General features: G+C 35.2%; 2 protein-coding genes across 2 annotated transcripts; one reads left to right on the plus strand and one right to left on the minus strand.

Moving 5' to 3' along the window:
* Positions 1–1,469: 1,469 nt before the first annotated feature.
* LOC145562528 (disease resistance protein RPV1-like) lies at positions 1,470–8,904 on the plus strand. The gene is made up of 5 exons (XM_081622832.1): positions 1,470–2,131; positions 4,454–5,576; positions 5,799–6,227; positions 6,392–7,957; positions 8,123–8,904. Exons 1-5 carry the CDS (start codon positions 1,584–1,586, stop codon positions 8,138–8,140), a joined length of 3,684 nt encoding a protein of 1,227 aa, XP_081478958.1. The 5' UTR covers positions 1,470–1,583; the 3' UTR covers positions 8,141–8,904.
* Positions 8,905–9,046: 142 nt separating this feature from the next.
* LOC145562529 (non-functional NADPH-dependent codeinone reductase 2-like) lies at positions 9,047–11,109 on the minus strand. Its single transcript, XM_081622833.1, has 4 exons — positions 10,610–11,109; positions 9,981–10,224; positions 9,572–9,745; positions 9,047–9,472 (listed from the first exon to the last, which is right to left on the minus strand). Exons 1-4 carry the CDS (start codon positions 10,939–10,941, stop codon positions 9,248–9,250), a joined length of 975 nt encoding a protein of 324 aa, XP_081478959.1. The 5' UTR covers positions 10,942–11,109; the 3' UTR covers positions 9,047–9,247.
* Between the last annotated feature and the right edge of the window lie 6,885 nt (positions 11,110–17,994).

The following is a 17,994-nucleotide window of genomic DNA, read 5'->3' on the forward strand; positions in this document are numbered from 1 at the left end:
TGTGTTAGAGGTGTGGGGTTGGTTGGCTGGGTGCTCGTTGTGTGTGGTGGTGGTGGCGGGTTGGGTTAATTTTCTTTTTTTTTTTTGAAAATAAATTATGTGGTGGTGTGTGGTGGTGGTGGTTGCTCGTGGTGTGTGGTTGTGGTGGCTGCTCGTGGGGGTCGTGGTGGGTGGTGGTGCTGGACGGTGTTCTGCTATTGGTGCCGGTCGTGGTGGGTAGTGGTGGGCCGGTAGTGTTGGTGGTCATGGCTGGTGGTACGGTGGAACATTTTTTTTAGTAGAGCTAATTTTATTATTTGTATTAGATGTATTAGTTTTATTACTTGTATTAATTTTTTTTGAAGTAAATGTTATATTACAACAAATAATTAATAAAAATATTAATGTTTTTACATATGTTTGGTTTGTGTATCAATTTATGTGAAAAAAACCAAAAAAAAAAAAAAAAAAAAATTTATTTTTTATACCCATAATGGGCAGCGATTTGGCGCCAAAACCGTTGCCCTTTCTCTAGTAATGGCAAGCGGTTCTGAACCGCTTGCCATTTAAATGGCTAATGGCAAGCCCCCTAACCCCATGCGGTTCAAAACCGCTTGCCATTAGGGGGTTTGAATCGCTTGCCATTACGTTTATTCTACTAGTGTAAAGACTTGACCTGATCAAACCGAAATAGAAAAAAACCGCAATCAAACTGACTTAATTTTTTTTTTATTAATTTGTAATGTGTAACAGTGTAAGTAATTTACATATTTTGAGCATTACTTTTCTCGATTTCTTCGGCCTTTTATCTCTATAAGTTATTAAAAAATCGTAAAAAAATTGAAATTTAACGACTATTCTACGGAGTTTGTCCATAAGATTAAAAAAATTAACTAAAGCTCGAAATAAAAGTCACAATTCTCACAAGTCTAGAAAAAAAAATAGTACAATAGTAATGCGTACATAACATAATGTTCAATAGCAAATGAAATTACAAAATAATCTAAAGTCAAACAATTACTGTATTCCATGAAAAAAATAGCTTTAAAAAATATAGTGAGTTTCTCGTTAAAAAATATATAAATATATACTACGTATATAGAGTTGAATTTAACCCAATGCATCGACCCGAATATGACCCGACTCGAAGTTGACCCGAAAATTGGATCCGAAGATTGACTCGACCCGAACTGACTCGACCCGAAAATTGACCCGACCCGAAATGACCCGATCCAAACTTGATCCAACCCGAAATGTTGACTCGAAACCCGACCCGACCCGATTATCAGTTGACCCGAAATCAACTCGAAACCCGAAATGACCCAACCCGACCTGAACTTGACCCGATAACTTTTGACCCGACTCATACCCGACCCGAATGACCCATTTGCCAGGTCTACTCCATACTAAACATTAAAATGGAAAAGTATTACTTCATCCGTCCCTTAATTAGATTCCTAATTCTCTCTATTATATGAGGAATAAATGCTAGAAATAGGAATCTAATTAAGTACGGAGGAAGTATAGGACTAAACATTAGCATTCAATTCCATTCATTTATCTCTTATCTCAACATCTCTATCATACTCTCACTCTCCCAAGACATGGAGGGAGGAGGCGAATATTCGCCGTCGTCACCATCATCGTACATGATTCCAAACATCGAAACGCCGCCTTATCTTCCACCATCAATGCTAGAAAAACGGGTAAACTGGGATGCATTCTTAAGCTTTCGAGGCGAAGACACGCGTCACAACTTCACAACACTACTACGTGACGCCCTCGAAATGAAGGGCTTAAGACCTTTCATGGACGACAAAGGCATGGAGAAAGGTGATAAAATACAGTCTACCCTAGACGAAGCGATAGTGGACTCCGCTCTTGCGGTGGCCATTATATCTCCTAAGTACGCTGACTCACGGTGGTGTCTCGACGAGCTGTCAAGACTTTTCGAGTGTCGAAAACGGGTCATACCTGTTTTCTACGGAGTCGATCCGTCCGATGTTCGGAGGCAGCGAGGGGAGCTTGGTAAGGGGTTTCAGAAACTTATAAATGATGATGCGAAGAAGATTAGTGAAGCTGAGATTGAGAAGTGGACAAGTGCTTTGAAAGTTGCCGGTAATATTTCTGGTTATACATGCTATTCTCAAAGGTAATTATTTAAGTACTAATTAATTCGGTTTGAATTTCAATTTGAGTTGATTCAATTCAATTCACGTACTTGTCGTGTTTGGAAATACCAAATACATTAGTTTATTTGAGTCGGCAGCACATGTATGATTATATATTGTCTTTAATATATTGATATATACTATATAACTAGGTTAGAATCCGTATAATACACGGTTTATATAAAACCTATTATTAATTTGTATATTTTAAAAATACATTGTTATTATACATAAATATAAATAAGAATTATGTATATTTTTTAATTTTTAAATTTTGTATTTTTATCAAAATTATGATATAGTATTTGTTCAACATTGTCTAATTCATAGTTCAATGAGGAGGTAATTTATTAGTGTGCTATTTAAAATTATTTCAATTTCCTACGATAAATTGATACGTTTAAGTTGTAAAGTAGAAGCTTTCAATATTTAAATTTCAAAAATGTTAAATATGAAAGCTCTACCAAAAAAAAAAAAAAGATGACATCATCATTGCATTTAGGCGGGAAAATTTTAATTGGAAAAGCGACACTTGAACAATTGTAACGTCAGCAATTTTTGTTTTAGTAATAGTTAATAAATGTTAATAGGTACGGAATGTACCTAGCTAAGATATGAACTTATCGACATTAACTTCTTCTACTAGATTATTCTCTATGCATAATCATCATATTAATGTATACTCTTATTTATAACTAGTTGGATTAATTAATAGAATCTCATCTTATATCAATTTCATTATGGTACAAGGATTTTTTTTTTTTTTTTTTAATTCTTTACCATAATTAAAATCTTATAAAATACAGTAATGAGCTAACAATTTTGGTATAATTTCAATTAGTTTACTGTTAAAATTTACGTTCAATTTATTTTACTGTCAACTACTCCGTAATTATTAAGTCATTCCTCTCTCTCTCTTTTTTGGGAAAGAAGACGTTCAAACACAAATGACTTGTGACTTGTTATTGTGTACTCCTTTTTTTTTTTTTTTTTTTTTTTTATTTTTTTTTTTTATAAACATCACTTTAACAAAATATTATTCATATATTATAGTTGACTTAATTTTTTCACCTTAACAAAATAAATATTACTATATAATATATTATTAGATTTGTCATAATGTCTAGTTTCATAATATAATTTTGTTACAATTTTTACTAATACACAATTAAAAATATTAATAGTCAAAATAATATCTCGGTAAGTATATCGATCAAAGTGATTGATATAAAAAAAAACAGAGGAGTAATTATTGAGTCATTTCATAGCTGTACTAGTCTCAGGATGTGACTTGACTACTATAGTGCCAATTTAAACTTTTTTATTTTTGAGACCATAGTGCCAATTTAAACTTGGTCCATACTCTGTATCTCTTTTTCACTAGTGCATCTTGAGTTATTGCATTATTTGAAAAATAAATTAAAAGTCTAAATAAGTAATGTTTCCTTAATGTTATAGTCAATGAGATCTTGTTAAATTCGTCTTATTTATCATATATTTTATTAATAGTTAATTTTTTACAAATTTTACACGTATTAAAATGAAGATAAAAACGTTTTAAAATATATTTTGAAAAGCGTAAAAAATCAATGAGACAAGATATTAGGGATGAAGGGAGTAGTACAAAGTATCGGAGTACATTATTAGGTTCCAATAGAAAAGTAAAAATCAGTAAAAGACGAATGTGAAATGTTAACATCATGGCATTAAAGCAAAAGCAAAAGCAAAAGCAAAAGAAATTTGTTTCTTTTGTCATCCTTTTTGGGCCAAAATTTGAAAATTACCTCGATTCCTAGCAAAATCTTGAGATGTGTAAACTGTAGTTGCTTGTTGTATAAGAAGTATTTCCTCAATTCTTTTAGATTGCTAACCCACACCTATGACTAATACTTTCTCCGTTTCTTTATATCTGCAATACTTTTTTAAAATAAAAATGTCACAATAGTTGCAACACACTGTAAAATGAAGATTTTTATGGTAAAAAAATTTACTATTACCTTTATTTAAAGCACATAACCCACTTGATTATACTCCTTACAACCTATTAACCCCATTTTAAGTGTATTATATTATGTAAGGTCCACTTTTTTTAAATATTATGATAAAGTGTGTGTTGCAATTATAAAGAAACGGAGAAAGTAATTATTTTACCATGTATAAACAATTTTTTTTTAAAAGTTGATAGTTGAAAAAATGTAGTACATGTAATTGTGTGTTACACTACAAAACACCTAAATGAACAAAACTTAATTCAATTCCTTAATGTTCCTACTAACAAAACTTAATTTCAAACACAATGACAGTAATGAAACTGAAGATGTTATACAACGTATAGTTCTACAAGTCTGGAATGAGTTAAAGAACACTCCAGAGTATGTGGTGAAACTTGCAGTTGGGTTGGATTCTCGTGTTGACAAAGTGATTGAAACGTTAGATCTTCGCTCACAGGGTGTTCGGTTTTTGGGAATCCATGGAACGCCAGGAATAGGCAAAACAACATTGGCTAAGGCTGTCTTCAATAAACTCGTCGTAAAGTTTAAGCATCGCTGTTATATTTCCTATGTCAGAGAACAACTATGTACTAAAGAGGGTCTTATGGGTGTTCAAGACAAACTCATAAGTGATCTTTCCTTAAAAACAATGTTATTTGTGAAAGAAGACGATGTTGTGAATAGACATAAGATCAAGATGATAGTTAATGAGAACCGAGTCCTGGTTGTGTTGGATGATGTCTCTGAAGCAGGCCAGCTTGAAAAACTTGGCATTGTAAGAGAATGGTTTGAAGACGGGAGCAGGATAATCGTTACAAGTAGAAATGTGAACGCATTACATGATTTTGCTCTTAATGATCGTGAACTATATGAAGCAGAGAAGCTTGATCCAGGGGAATCACTTGAACTTTTTAGCATACATGCTTTAGGAAGAATGGATCCTACACAAGAGTTTCGGGATGTTTCTGAGAGGATTGTTTCTCTAACGGGTGGACTTCCTTTGGCGTTAGAGGTGTTTGGTTCTTCCTTGGTTAAGAAGACAAAAAAGGAGTGGGAGGATGCTTTAATGAAATTAAAAACATTTCGACCATCTAATCTTCAGCAGGTGTTGAAATTCAGCTATGATGGGCTAGATGACCAAGAGAAAACTGTATTTCTTGACCTTTCGTGTTTATTAATTCAAATGAACCTAAAACGAGAGGATGTTGTAGACATTTTAGAAGGTTGTGGCTTAAGGGCCGAGTTAGCTATAGGTAGCCTTGTCACAAAATCACTCCTGAAGATAAAAAAAGACAGCTATAAGGAGCTGTGGATGCATGATCAAATTCGGGACATGGGAAGGCAAATAGTCATAGAGGAAAGCTTTCAAGATACTGGAAAGCGTAGCAGACTGTGGGACTATGAGGAGATAATGCATGTCTTGCGCCATGAAAATGTATATTCTCTCTTTTTTATATTGACATTGAGTAATAGTTTAACAAAATGCAAAATAAACTGTGGATCAGATTAGTTGTTTAGTTTTTTTCAATGAATCAATGATGCATCACAGGTACTGAGTTTCAAAATATTTCAATGATACTGAGTACTGAGTTTCACTCTTGATCATGGTGTTTCAGAGACATATATACTTAAATTTGTGCAATGTGATTCATCACAGGTAACAGATGCAGTACGAGGAATTGTTCTGGACATAAAAAAGCCTCCTCTAGACTCCTCTGATGAAAAGAGTTATTGGAACAACTTCAAAAGGAATCACATTATCAGTACATTTATCAGGTACGTGAAAGAAAAATTCAAGGGACTACTTTCACAGCATCTTCCAGATGAGGATCAAAAACCTGCTCTTCAAACAATTTGGTTTAAGAAGATGGTACATCTGAAACTGCTTCAAATAAATTACGCAAACTTGCAAGGAAACTTCAAATATATGTCCTCCGAGTTAAGGTGGCTGCAATGGAAAGGATGCCCTCAAAAGACTTTTCCTGCTACTATGCCAGAGCAAATTCGTGTGCTTGATCTTTCAGAAAGCAGAATAGAACATTTGTGGTACTCAGATCAGGCATGTTGGGGTTTCAATTTCAACAAGGTAAATGTCACACTGAAGTGTTCAATGCTGACATAACTCATAGTAGACTACCTCACCTTAAGTTTGGAGCTTTCTCTCTTATGGTTGAGGCCCAGGAATATGTTTTTATACACTATCATCTTTATTCTGTTGTAAATTTGGAATATTCTTGGCTTGGCTTTCAGGTGGTTGGGAACTTGGTGGTGATAAATCTCTATGGTTGCCCTTGCCTTAAAGCTCTTCCTGACATGTCTGGACATCGACATTTGAAAAAGCTTACACTTGAGCTTTGTATGGGACTGACTAAAATTCATGAGTCAATCGGAAATATGAGCTCCCTTGCTCACTTGAATCTAAGAAGATGCTCAAATTTGGTTGATTTTCCAAGAGATGTGACGGGGATGAAAGGTCTCAGGGTGCTGCTCTTATCTGAATGCAAAAAGTTAATAGGACTTCCCCATGATGTTCGTAGCATGGCATCGTTGATCCAACTACATCTCGATGACACAGCAATTTCTGAGCTGCCTGAATATTTATTTCACCTTACACAGCTTGAAGATCTTAGTCTACAAAGTTGCTACCAGATAACTAGGCTGCCTGAAGAGATAGGGTCTCTTATTTCTCTGAAAAAGTTATCACTTTCTCATACTAATCTTAAAGAGTTACCTGTATCTATTAGATCCATGACAAGCCTAGAGGAATTAAGTTTGTATTCCTGTTCCTCGCTTACAGCCCTTCCTGAATCAGTGGGAAGGCTCAAATCTTTGACTGAGTTGCACCTTAATTCTACTTCAATCCAGGAACTTCCTTCATCCATTTGTACACTATCCTGTCTGAAAGTCTTATCACTTGAAAGGTGTCATTCTCTTGTCAAGCTGCCTGATTCAGTTGCAAGATTAGCTTCTATTGTCGATCTCAAGCTAACTAATACACCGATTAAATCACTGCCAGATGATATTGGCTGCTTAAAATTTATTGAGAAGCTTCAGATGACTGGTTGTAGTTTCCTTGAAAAACTACCAGAAACAATCGGGAAAATGTCAAATCTTACCATGCTCACTGTTGCAGGCGCCGATTTAATACAGCTGCCAGAGTCCATAGGGGAGTTGGAGAATCTTACATGGTTAAACTTGAACAATTGTAAAAAGCTATGCAGCCTACCGGAGTCTATCGGATCATTGGGGTCCTTGTGTGTATTTATGATGGAGGAAACTGCTGTGACATGTTTGCCGGAAAGCTTTGGGTTGCTTGGTGACTTAAGGGTATTGAAAATGAAGAAGTCTTCCAATAAACTCGCAAGGCTTAGTGAACTTCCTGCTTCATTCTGCAAGCTTTCCAATTTGGAAGAATTTGATGCTCGGACTTGTGGAATTTGTGGTCAGATAAGTAATGATTTTAACAAGTTATCCAAGCTGGAGATTTTGAATCTTGGATACAATGATTTTCACAGCCTTCCTGTGACACTGGAGGGCCTTAGTGCTTTACAGAAGCTATTGCTGCGCTACTGTACAGAGCTAAGGTCCCTACCTCAACTTCCATCAACTTTGGTAGAACTAAACGCGGCTGACTGTTATGAACTAATGTATATAAGTGACCTCTCAAATCTTGAAAGATTACAAGAACTACAGCTTTCAAACTGCAAGAAAGTTATCGACGTTCCAGGTCTTGAATGCTTAAAGTCTTTGAGAAGGTTATTTATGGGGGGCTGTAACAAAGCAATTAAATCAGCTGTCCGGAGAAGACTACGTAAGGTATCAGTATCATTTCTTTATCAAGTTGCATTTTTCAATCAGATTGATTAGAATTTTCAGTCATTTGTCACTAACAGTCATCTAAGACAACAACTGTGGATTCTGAATCGTTTAAGAAGTAAAGCGAGTTGCTGGTAATATTGTATGTATCGTGTTTTTCTGCAGGCAACTTTGAGGAATTAGAACAATTTGAGCGTTCCGGGATGTGAAATTCCTGACTGGTTTTCTCAGACGGCTGTCACTTTTGCAGCTCATCCAAACCTTGCAATAAAAAATGTGATTGTCGCTCTTGTAGTGTCTGTGGATCCCGGAGTATTAGATGAGATACGAGTTCATCGGTATCCTGGCATCACTGATATTCAGGCTTGTATTTTCAGACTCGAAGAACCCATTTTCCGTACTACACTATACTTAATGGGAGTTCCACGCACGCAAGAAGATCAGCTCTATCTGTGCAGATTCAAGGCATATAATCCCTTGGTTTCTTTGTTACAAGAAGGAGATATAATCAGGGGAAGTTGGAGGAGAGGAACTGTCACCGGAATTGAGATCAAAAGGTGGGGAATTCATCTAGTTTTTGAAAATGATGATGATTTTGATGGTGATGAGGACTCGTTGTCATTAGTCGAAAGCCATCAATCTGTATCCCAGAGGCTGCTGAACTTTTTTCGCTCCATGGATCAATGATGACAAAATTTCGGCAGCTGTAACTTTTGAATCATTGATGGTGTTAGAATGAGTATGTTATGATGCGTGCTTGAAAGGCTATACATGATTTTATTTCTAGATTATATCAGATAATATTAGGATGAAACATGACAAGTATTTTAAGGTTTGATTTTCATGGAAGGTTGTGCATAACTTAGTAGGATTACGCTTCTCATTCTAGGCTCACCCAACAGTACATCTAATCTGACTCGACCTTCATTGAAAGCGTTACTACTAATTATAAATCACAACTTCTCATTCTAGGCTCATCCAGAGTACATCTAATCTGACACGACCTTCATTGATTGCGTTACTACTAATTATAAATTACAATCTTATCAATCTGCTTTATAATTGGGCTGGTATTATAGTATCCTTCATAATCTTCACAATCAACATTTTGCAAAATTACTAACAAACTGCTCAATAGTCCACAGATCATTTGAAAAGTATCTTAATCAACTCGCTCATTACTTATTCCTGGATATAGTAATTAGTAAACACTTGAGAAAGCGAGTTTTAAACAGTCCTAAATCACGAACGGAAGAAGAAAGAACTTAAGGGGTAGAAATTATGGGATTCTTAGTTTTCACCATCCCAAAGCTCCTCAATTGTATATATAGGACCTAAAGGTGAAGTGTAATCCAGTCCATCACATGTCCTGCCTTGTGGGATACAACGAATCCTCTCATGGTCATCTGAGCTCAGTTCACAGTCGAAAATTTCAAGGTTCTGTTTCATCCTGTCTTTATTGAAGCTCTTCACGACGACTGTAATGCCAAGCTCATATGCCCACCTCAGTGCAACCTACAAACAATAACTTGTTAGGGGACTTTTGAGTATAAAGGACTAAATAAGATGTTATAAGAGAGCCTAACTACTCCAATGTATGATGATTTGAAGTACCTGAGCAACACTCTTTCCTTTAGCCTTTGCTATGTCTTTGAGTATATCGGATCCCATTACTCTGTTGTGCCCGCCAAGAGGGCCACCCAACGGCGAGTATGCTGTTACTAAAATTCCTTTCTCCTTGCAGAAGTCTATTAGCTCCTTTCGTTGCCATGTAGGGTTAACTTCCACCTTAACAAATATTTTGACAGTAAAACAATGTTATTTTGATCTTATGAAGCAATCTTTAGATAATTTTAGCCATATATCTGTGTATTTTGTGATAATGTAATATGTATTCATAGTAAACCCGAATCACATTACATGTATGGAGCAAGTAGGCTAATGGCCTTGTAACACAAATGCAAGCAATTATTTTGAGACAGAGGGCTAATACATCATACGAAGTATAACATGGAGGACTCACCTGGTTGACTGCAGGTGGTATGGTTGCAGTTGCCATAAGCTGTTTAAGCTTCTTTTTAGTAAAATTGCTAACACCAATGGCTTTGGCAAGGCCAAGTCGTTGGCACTCTTCCATGGCAGTCCACACACCCTTGATGTCAAAAGGAAGGAACTCTTCTTTCTTAATAGGATAGGCTGGTGGTCCTGGCTTGGCGCTTACAGGCCAATGTATAAGGTATAGATCCAAGTAATCCAACTTCATATTCCTGTAAAAAGTATATAAAAACTAATGTAAGCTACCTTCATTTGTCTGGAAACAATAGTTACATATGCTATTTTAAGACAAATTAAGGGTAGGTTATCCCTTGTATTCCCTCGCCTCCTAAATAATATGAACTACTCATTTATAATATGTCACATTTTAATTTTGGATTTTTTGACACTCTTTGGAAAAAACTAATCCGAGCCGTCTTTTTTAACATAAAGGTTGAATCTAAGGGAAGATAATCACAAATTTTCAAGCTAATTCCTTAAATGAGCTTTAATTTGATTGAATGTGATTTGATACTTAGGGACGGCTAATTTAATCTATCACACAATAATTGATTAAAAAAAAAAAAACAATTGTTTGAAGTATAAGGAACAACTTACTGTAGGCTAGTTTTGAGAGCATGAACAACAAGGTTAGGATGTCCATCACTAACCCACAACTTAGAAGTGATAAAGAGGTCCTCTCTTGACTTAACCATCCCACGTTTAAGCACCTCAGAAATGCCCTCCCCTAGAGCCTTTTCAGTGAAATAGATGGTAGCCGTGTCAAAGTGCCGGTAGCCTACTTCCACCGCGTATAACACGGCATCTTTTGTTACTTCATCGGGTACCGGAGGGTTCGGGGCCATGCCTAGACCCAAAACTGGCATTGACACTCCACCATGGCTTAGCTGAATTGTTGGAATTTTTGATGAAGTTGCCTCACTTGTCATGTTTTTTTTTTCCCTGCTTCTCCAAATTTGCCCTGTTTCTTTGGTTTGGTGTTGTAGTAAGAGTAGCTAGTAAGCTGAGTGTAGTGTCTATTATTGATGATCACAAAGTTAGTGGGGTAATTGGGTACAAGTATCTTTTTTTTTTGGCTTGTATTTTGTGGAAGCCAAGTGCCACGTTAATGTTGGAGTGAAACTGAAAGTGATTAGTTAGATATGATATATATGTAATTGTTGCTAACATGTGAGAGTAACAGAGGACACATGTAGCATTTTAATTTGAACTCGTGCATGTACAACTTTCAATTGATCAATTGATGCTGCCAATTTCATGCTCGATCATATGTTTGATTTTTTAGTCATGGTTGGTTGAGTGACTTGAGTCTAGACCACAATCATATTCAAAAGTAGATTAGAACAACATCTTGAGCAAACCTGTTTATAATCTCACATGAGTTGTCTTACATTAAAAGGAAAAAAAAAAAATTACTTTATAAATTTGAAGAGTTACTTTGATTATCACCAATACATTAAGTATATATGAAGTCTCTTCTCGACATACAAATGACTAAATTCTTACTTTTTTTTTTTTATATTTTATTGTGTTGCCAAGCTCATTTCATATTGCGTGACCTCTCTTAATCAGTATCATATATAGAGTTTCATTATTAATTAGGAACAATATTCAAAGTACAACAATAATACCAATCTTGTCCTTTGGAGCCTTGTACAATTATGAAATAAATTAACAACTTATTGACATAAGTTACACATATGGATATAGGACTATAGGCAGAACAAGATCACGCACTACTAGAAAACAGACAAATAGTGATGGAATGGTTTCGATGAACACATTTTTCCGTCGCAAAAGTCAAAATTTCCGTTGAATTTTTATTCCGTCGGATATTTGCGACGAATTCAAAAATTCTGACGGATTATAAATCCGTCAGAAACTTTGAATTTTCCGATGGATTTTTCCGTCGTATAGTATCATTTCCGATGGAATTTAAATCCGTCGGAAATTTCCAACGGAAATTCCGTCAGAATATAATTTAAAAAAAAAACCCTTTTAAAGAAACCCTAAAACCTACGGAGCGTTCTGAAGGAGTTATGTTTTCGTCGTGTGCAATTACTAGATATATAATTGGATCAAATTATGGAGATAACTAAGTTCGTACATTTGGGTCGCCGTTTTTCCATAGCTAGAGGTACTAACGATCTTTGGAATAGTAAAATAGCCCAAAGCCCAATTGGACGGATCCTATAAGGTCACACAAAGGGGCTAGATCGAGCATTAGAGGATGAGGCCCATCATGGGCCTCATCACTCTAGGTGGTCGGCCATATGGAGGATTAGAAGGATTTTTTGGGCTTCGTGCCCTAGTCTAATTATAATGAGATTATAAATAGACTAGGTGCCTAGGTTTGCAAGCAATCAATTAACTGATCATTTGATCAAACCCTAATTAGCAAACACAAAACCCAACCCCTCTCAAAGTCCTCTCTCACACGGTTCTTTCCTCCTCCTCGGCACTGGTGGTGTCTCGTGGTGGTGGTGGTTCGTGCAGTGGTCGGTTGTCCGTAAAGGTGGTGATCGCGGTTTTCCTCAATCACTCGACCAATCTAGTATTGGTGGACGGCTCGTTCGAATCTCGTGGACTAAGTAGTGGAGCAATGCTCGGGGCTCTATTCTCTCCCTGATTTGCCTGTCGAATAGCTTCGTGGAATTCACGCATCAAAGGTATGATTATGTGTCTTGTGTGTTATGCATGCGATTTTGGATTAGGTGCTTAATTGAATATGATTCATATTATTTCCGCTGCGTAGTACCTATAAACTCCTACAGTGGTATCAGTTAGCCTCTTGCATGAACGCGCTAGATCATAATAATACGATTATTTGATGTCCATGTTAATTTTATAATCAATTAAGAGGGAGAAATTAATTTAATTATGGTTCAATTATTATTTTAATGTGATTAAACTTTTGGAATCGATTAAATGTGATTTAATTATGCTCAAATAGCCATGAAGATTACCGAATTTTAGCTCTAATATGTTTGAAATTTTCGAACCCCCTAACCCTGATTTTTGAAATTTTCGAAATTTGTAGCCCTAAAATGTGATTTTGTTTGCTTGATTTTTATTTAATTCGATTTATTTTATAATTCATAATTTTGATCGGATTGATTTATGCATAAAAGGGTTTTGTGTATGATCATCGAATTAATTTTAAAAGTTAGAATTAAATTGGGATTAATTTTATGAAGAACCCTAATTTTAAGATTGAATGTTGATTTAATTTTAATCTTTTGGACTGATTTAATTTAATTTTAATAAAGTTATTTTAATTAAATTCAAACACAAAAAAAAAAATTTAGAGGCGGCAGCCACGGCTGGGTGGCGCTGACACGGTGGCTGCCGCCACTGCTGGTCCAAGAGGGAGGGGAAGGGGAGGGCGGAGGTCGAAGGGTGGTTGTGGGCAGCAGCGTGCAAGCATTACACGGCTGCTGCCACGGCTGCCAGTGCTGCTGCCCTTGTGGTAGTGGCTGCCGTCAAGGCAGTCAGCCACCGTGGCTAGCTTCGGCTAGCCAACCACGATGGCCGGCGGTGGTTGACTCACGTTTTTCAAAAAAAAAAAATTTATTTTATTTTAAAATTATTTCAAGATAAATATGATTTATTTTGGATAGGATAAAATATTTTGAAAATATGATCTTTTATTTTAAAAGATAAAATCGGTTTTATTTGGATAAAATCTTTTGTTTTAGGATTAAATCAAATATTCAAAAGTTGTTATATTTGACATTATCCATATTTAAAGTTGTTAAATTGGTAATTATCCTAATTAAAGTGGTTAATTATGGATAAGATTGATTAGGATATTCTGAGCATATTCCAAAAGGATAATAATTGATTTAAATAATGTGATTATCCCATAATTAGATTAGGATATAATTAATTTTAAAATTATTTGATTGGCTAGTAATTAGAATAGAATCTCCTAAATTTGTTAGGATAATCATGGAAGATTAAATATGATTTATCTTTCTAGATTAAAATATGATTTGATTCTATCTCATGACTAAATTAAATATATGATATTTTATAAACGGTCACGAATAATATATGATATTATCTAATTATGATTAAAATATAAGATATTTTAGGAATGCGTTGATTTTATTATGAACATTCGATGTTATAGTTTAGACAAGCATGTTGAGTGATTTATTATATGACACTTTTATATAATATATGATATTATGTTGCTGTATATAGACTAGTATGGCCCATAGATTCTAAAATACGATCTGTGCATCGTGATATATTTTTGTAATCTAAATACGGTCTGCGTACCGTTAAGTATTTTTGTAACTTTTATTTAAAGTAAATAGATTAGTTATTTAAATAGTGTTAGTCCAAAGAAGCCCATGAAGTAAAGGCCCAAAGGAGCAAGGTGGATGGAGATCTATGATGATTCAAGTGGGAGCTTTTCATTTCTAGTTTTCTTAGGACTAAGGGGCCATGCTATGTCATGTTTTATTACATTAGTAGATTATGCATGTTAGATTTTATTTATGTTGATTGATGATGTGCTAGAGTTCACTATATAATCACACACATAAATGAATCTAGGTCCCAGAAATATTGAGATTGCTTTTCCAATTAAAAACCCAATGAAACCTTCGATTTTTATGATGGGTCATGCCAAAGCTGGGTGTCATATTATATCTTTGGGAAGTTGGGGTAAATCAAATTTTAAAATTTTAATTGGTTATGCTCAACAAGGTTACCTAAAGAGTTTAGAACCTTGAAGCAAAGGAAATAATTAAACATGCGATGATTAATTATTCAACCAAGAGTTACAAGAGTTGTAATCAGTAAATAGTTTGCTCACCTTGAAAATGTAATGGTTGATGGTAGGGCCAAAGTCCGGTCAATTATTGCACGAATAAAGGGTCTTGGAATCACTTAAATTCAATTGGGATCAATTAATTATTGAATAAAGTGTTTTAAAGTTACCTAATGAATGCGTTTATGGAACTTTAATTTTAATTAAACATAATTATTACACTTTGCCTTATTTTGACATAGATGGGTAGTCGTAATCACAATGACAACAACATTTACAATCTTCGACCTTTCCTTGAGAAGGATAGGTTGACAGGAGAAAACTTTTCCACTTGGGAAAGAATGCTAAGGCTCGTTCTGAAATCTGAAGGTAGAGAGGATGTCATTGACACCCCATTGCCAGGACCTCTGCCAAAAAATGCAACTACGGCAGAAGTCAAGAGGCAGAAGGAAGCTCATGATAGAGCTGTGCCTATCACTTGCTTGATGATTGCTACCATGGAACCTAGTCTTCAAAAGCATTTTGAGGATCAGGATGCGTACACAATCATGCAAGAACTCAAAGCCTTGTTTAAGAAACAAGCAAGAGTTGAAAGGTACGAGCTTCATCGTGAGATTCTGGATTGTAGGATGGAGAAGGGTGCCATGATCATGTTTTCAAAAATGATCGGCCTTATTCAAAGTATGGAGAAACTAGGGCACCCATACAGTGATGAGATGGCAACAGACATCATTCTCCACTCACTTCCAAAATTTTTTAACCAGTTTATCATGAATTTTAACATGACTGCGACTGCAAAGACTATGAATCAATTGCACACAATGCTGGTTAGTGCTGAAAAGAAAATCCCTAAGGAACCTAAGAAGGAAGTTCTTATGATTCAAAAGGGAAATGGGTTCAAGAAGAAGGGGAAAAAGGCTAGTGCCAAAAGCAAGGGCAAGCAAGTTGCCAAGGCTCTTGAGAAACCTAAGGCGAATCCAAAACCCAAAGCTGCAAGTGAAAGTGAATGCTTTTACTGCAAGAAGAAGGGGCATTAGAAACGCAATTGCCAGAAATACCTTGACTTCCTCAAGAAGAATGGAGCATCAACCTCAGGTATTATATTATAAACATTTTAACTTTCACTTAGGTATGTGATACCAAGTTGCAGTGCTTAACATTATTAATGTTGTACAGAAGCTGCAAAGAAGTGAGGCTAGCATGGAAATGGAGCTTGAAGGTGCACTAGAAGTGTTTGAGTGACAAGAGATAGCTTCATAGTTTTAATTTCTGAACATTTATCATGATTTTAGAACAATTTCCAGTTTTTGATGAGACAATTTTCAATGTTAGTTTGAATACTGATTTGTTTTTACTTGGCTTGGACAAATGTTGATCCATGACCAAGGTAAAAAATTGTTTTCATTTTGCTATATATGAGTTATTTTGCTTTATGACATTGATATAAGTAGATCACAAAAGCAAAGTTAGATGATTTAAAGTAAACTTACTTATAACAAATTAAGATTAGGTCACATAAACCATTTTGCACATCCAAAGTTATATTGGGTGGACTCTTATTCTTATATGATTAAGAATCACTTGAGAATTAGAAGTTATGCTTGATAAGGTAAGATGACTTATATGCCCATTTTATATAATGTTTTACCCCCGTCCTTGGTCATAATTGGTAGTGTTTTTGGCTCTTCAGAGCCATTTTTATTACTAATATGTGTTTTCTAGTGTTTTCGTAGTTTTGGTTGAGTTTATAGGGAATTTCACTCTTGGAGCATTTTCCCGGAATTTTATGAAGCGACTACGAGCATTGGAGGAGCACGACCACCTTTCGTAGACTAAGATCGGTTAGAGTCATCGAACCGGTGATTAAAGGCTCGACTTATGAGAAGATGAGGCATTGGACCGAATGATTAAAGCCCCAAGGAGGATATTTGGTTTGGGACGAGTTACAAGCCTAAACAAGGGTCTCCGCCCGATCGGGCGCGAGAAGAGAAGCTCACGAAGAAAAAAAGGTGGGCCCGATCGGGCGGTGCCTCGCCCGATCGGGCGCGTGTTTCTGAGGAGAAGTTTAAGCGTCGTTTAAGTTGTTTTAACTTAGGATTTTCGAGCTTAGTTTATATATGCTTTTGTTAAGCGAGTTTAGTATTCTTTCTCCCTTCCCTTACTCTCTCTCTCTTTCTCTCTCTAACTTTTCTCTCTCTCTCCTCTTAAACTCTAGTATTATTTTCTCTCTCTACAACTCTTTGTTTAATTCCATCTCTTGTTTCCTTCAACTTTGGTAACGATTTCTTCTCCTTTAATCTTAGTCATTTATTCTTTGTCTTTCATCATGACTTGTTTAATTGCTTCGTTTAGTTTATATTTAATTATGTGAGAGTAGTTTTCTTTTTAGGGTTGCGGGGATCCATAAATAATATGAAGGGGTAATTTATTATTGTTAATTGTCAATGCTTGATTAATTTCCTATTGATTGATTTAATGTTATGCGGTTAGATTTGGCCAGATTTAATTTGTATGAGTTTAGCAATATTGATTTGAGATTCGAGAGATGAGAACTGATGTTTAGGCTTAGTTTCAATAGACAGACTAATTTATAAATGGTTAAGTCGAGATTCGAGAGATGAGATTTAATACCGGTAAATTAACTTTGTGATTGTAATACGTAGCGAAAACCCTTTATGATCTGATTAATTGATGAATTGATAATTGATTGTTATGTTTTACCCTGGAATATTGTTTATTGGTGAACCTATGCCCTAGGCTTTTATTTCATTGATTTTCCTCCTACTTTTATTCCTTCCCACTTTTACTCTTAGTAGTTTAGTTTCCTTTTACAATAACAAATTGGTTACTTGATAATTTAGATTATATTGATTAATTAGGAATAAATTAACTCGTTTCCCTGTGGTTCGACCCTTCTTCCCTATCTGCATAGTTAGTGGATTTAGGTACTCCCTCCGTTTCACAATGTTAGTCCCATATGGAATCAATCACATAAAATAAGAAAAGAAATATATTTGGAATCTAACATTAAATTACAATATAATTCATAAGTAGTTTACCTTATTTAAATTTTTTAAATTTTTATTAGGAAAGCACAAGTCATAATTGCATAATTTAAGATAAAGATTTCCTTACTTAAAATCATGTCATCAATCCACAACTTATTAGTTAAAAAAAAAATCAAGTTATACATGAAATA

The sequence above is a fragment of the Chenopodium album genome, chromosome 10 (genome assembly GCF_948465745.1).
Source record: "Chenopodium album chromosome 10, dcCheAlbu1.1, whole genome shotgun sequence".
NCBI lineage: Eukaryota > Viridiplantae > Streptophyta > Magnoliopsida > Caryophyllales > Amaranthaceae > Chenopodium > Chenopodium album.

What these genes read in the sequence shown, in the direction of transcription:
- LOC145562528 (XM_081622832.1), top strand. Translation starts at nt 1,584, where the DNA reads ATGGAGGGAGGAGGCGAATATTCGCCGTCGTCACCATCATCGTACATG. An exon ending in TATACATGCTATTCTCAAAG is followed by an intron (nt 2,132 to 4,453) that starts GTAATTATTTAA and finishes ACACAATGACAG; the next exon opens with TAATGAAACTGAAGATGTTA. An exon ending in GGGGTTTCAATTTCAACAAG is followed by an intron (nt 6,228 to 6,391) that starts GTAAATGTCACA and finishes CTTGGCTTTCAG; the next exon opens with GTGGTTGGGAACTTGGTGGT.
- LOC145562529 (XM_081622833.1), bottom strand. Translation starts at nt 10,941, where the DNA reads ATGACAAGTGAGGCAACTTCATCAAAAATTCCAACAATTCAGCTAAGC. An exon ending in GCTCTCAAAACTAGCCTACA is followed by an intron (nt 10,225 to 10,609) that starts GTAAGTTGTTCC and finishes TACTTTTTACAG; the next exon opens with GAATATGAAGTTGGATTACT. An exon ending in TACCACCTGCAGTCAACCAG is followed by an intron (nt 9,746 to 9,980) that starts GTGAGTCCTCCA and finishes ATATTTGTTAAG; the next exon opens with GTGGAAGTTAACCCTACATG.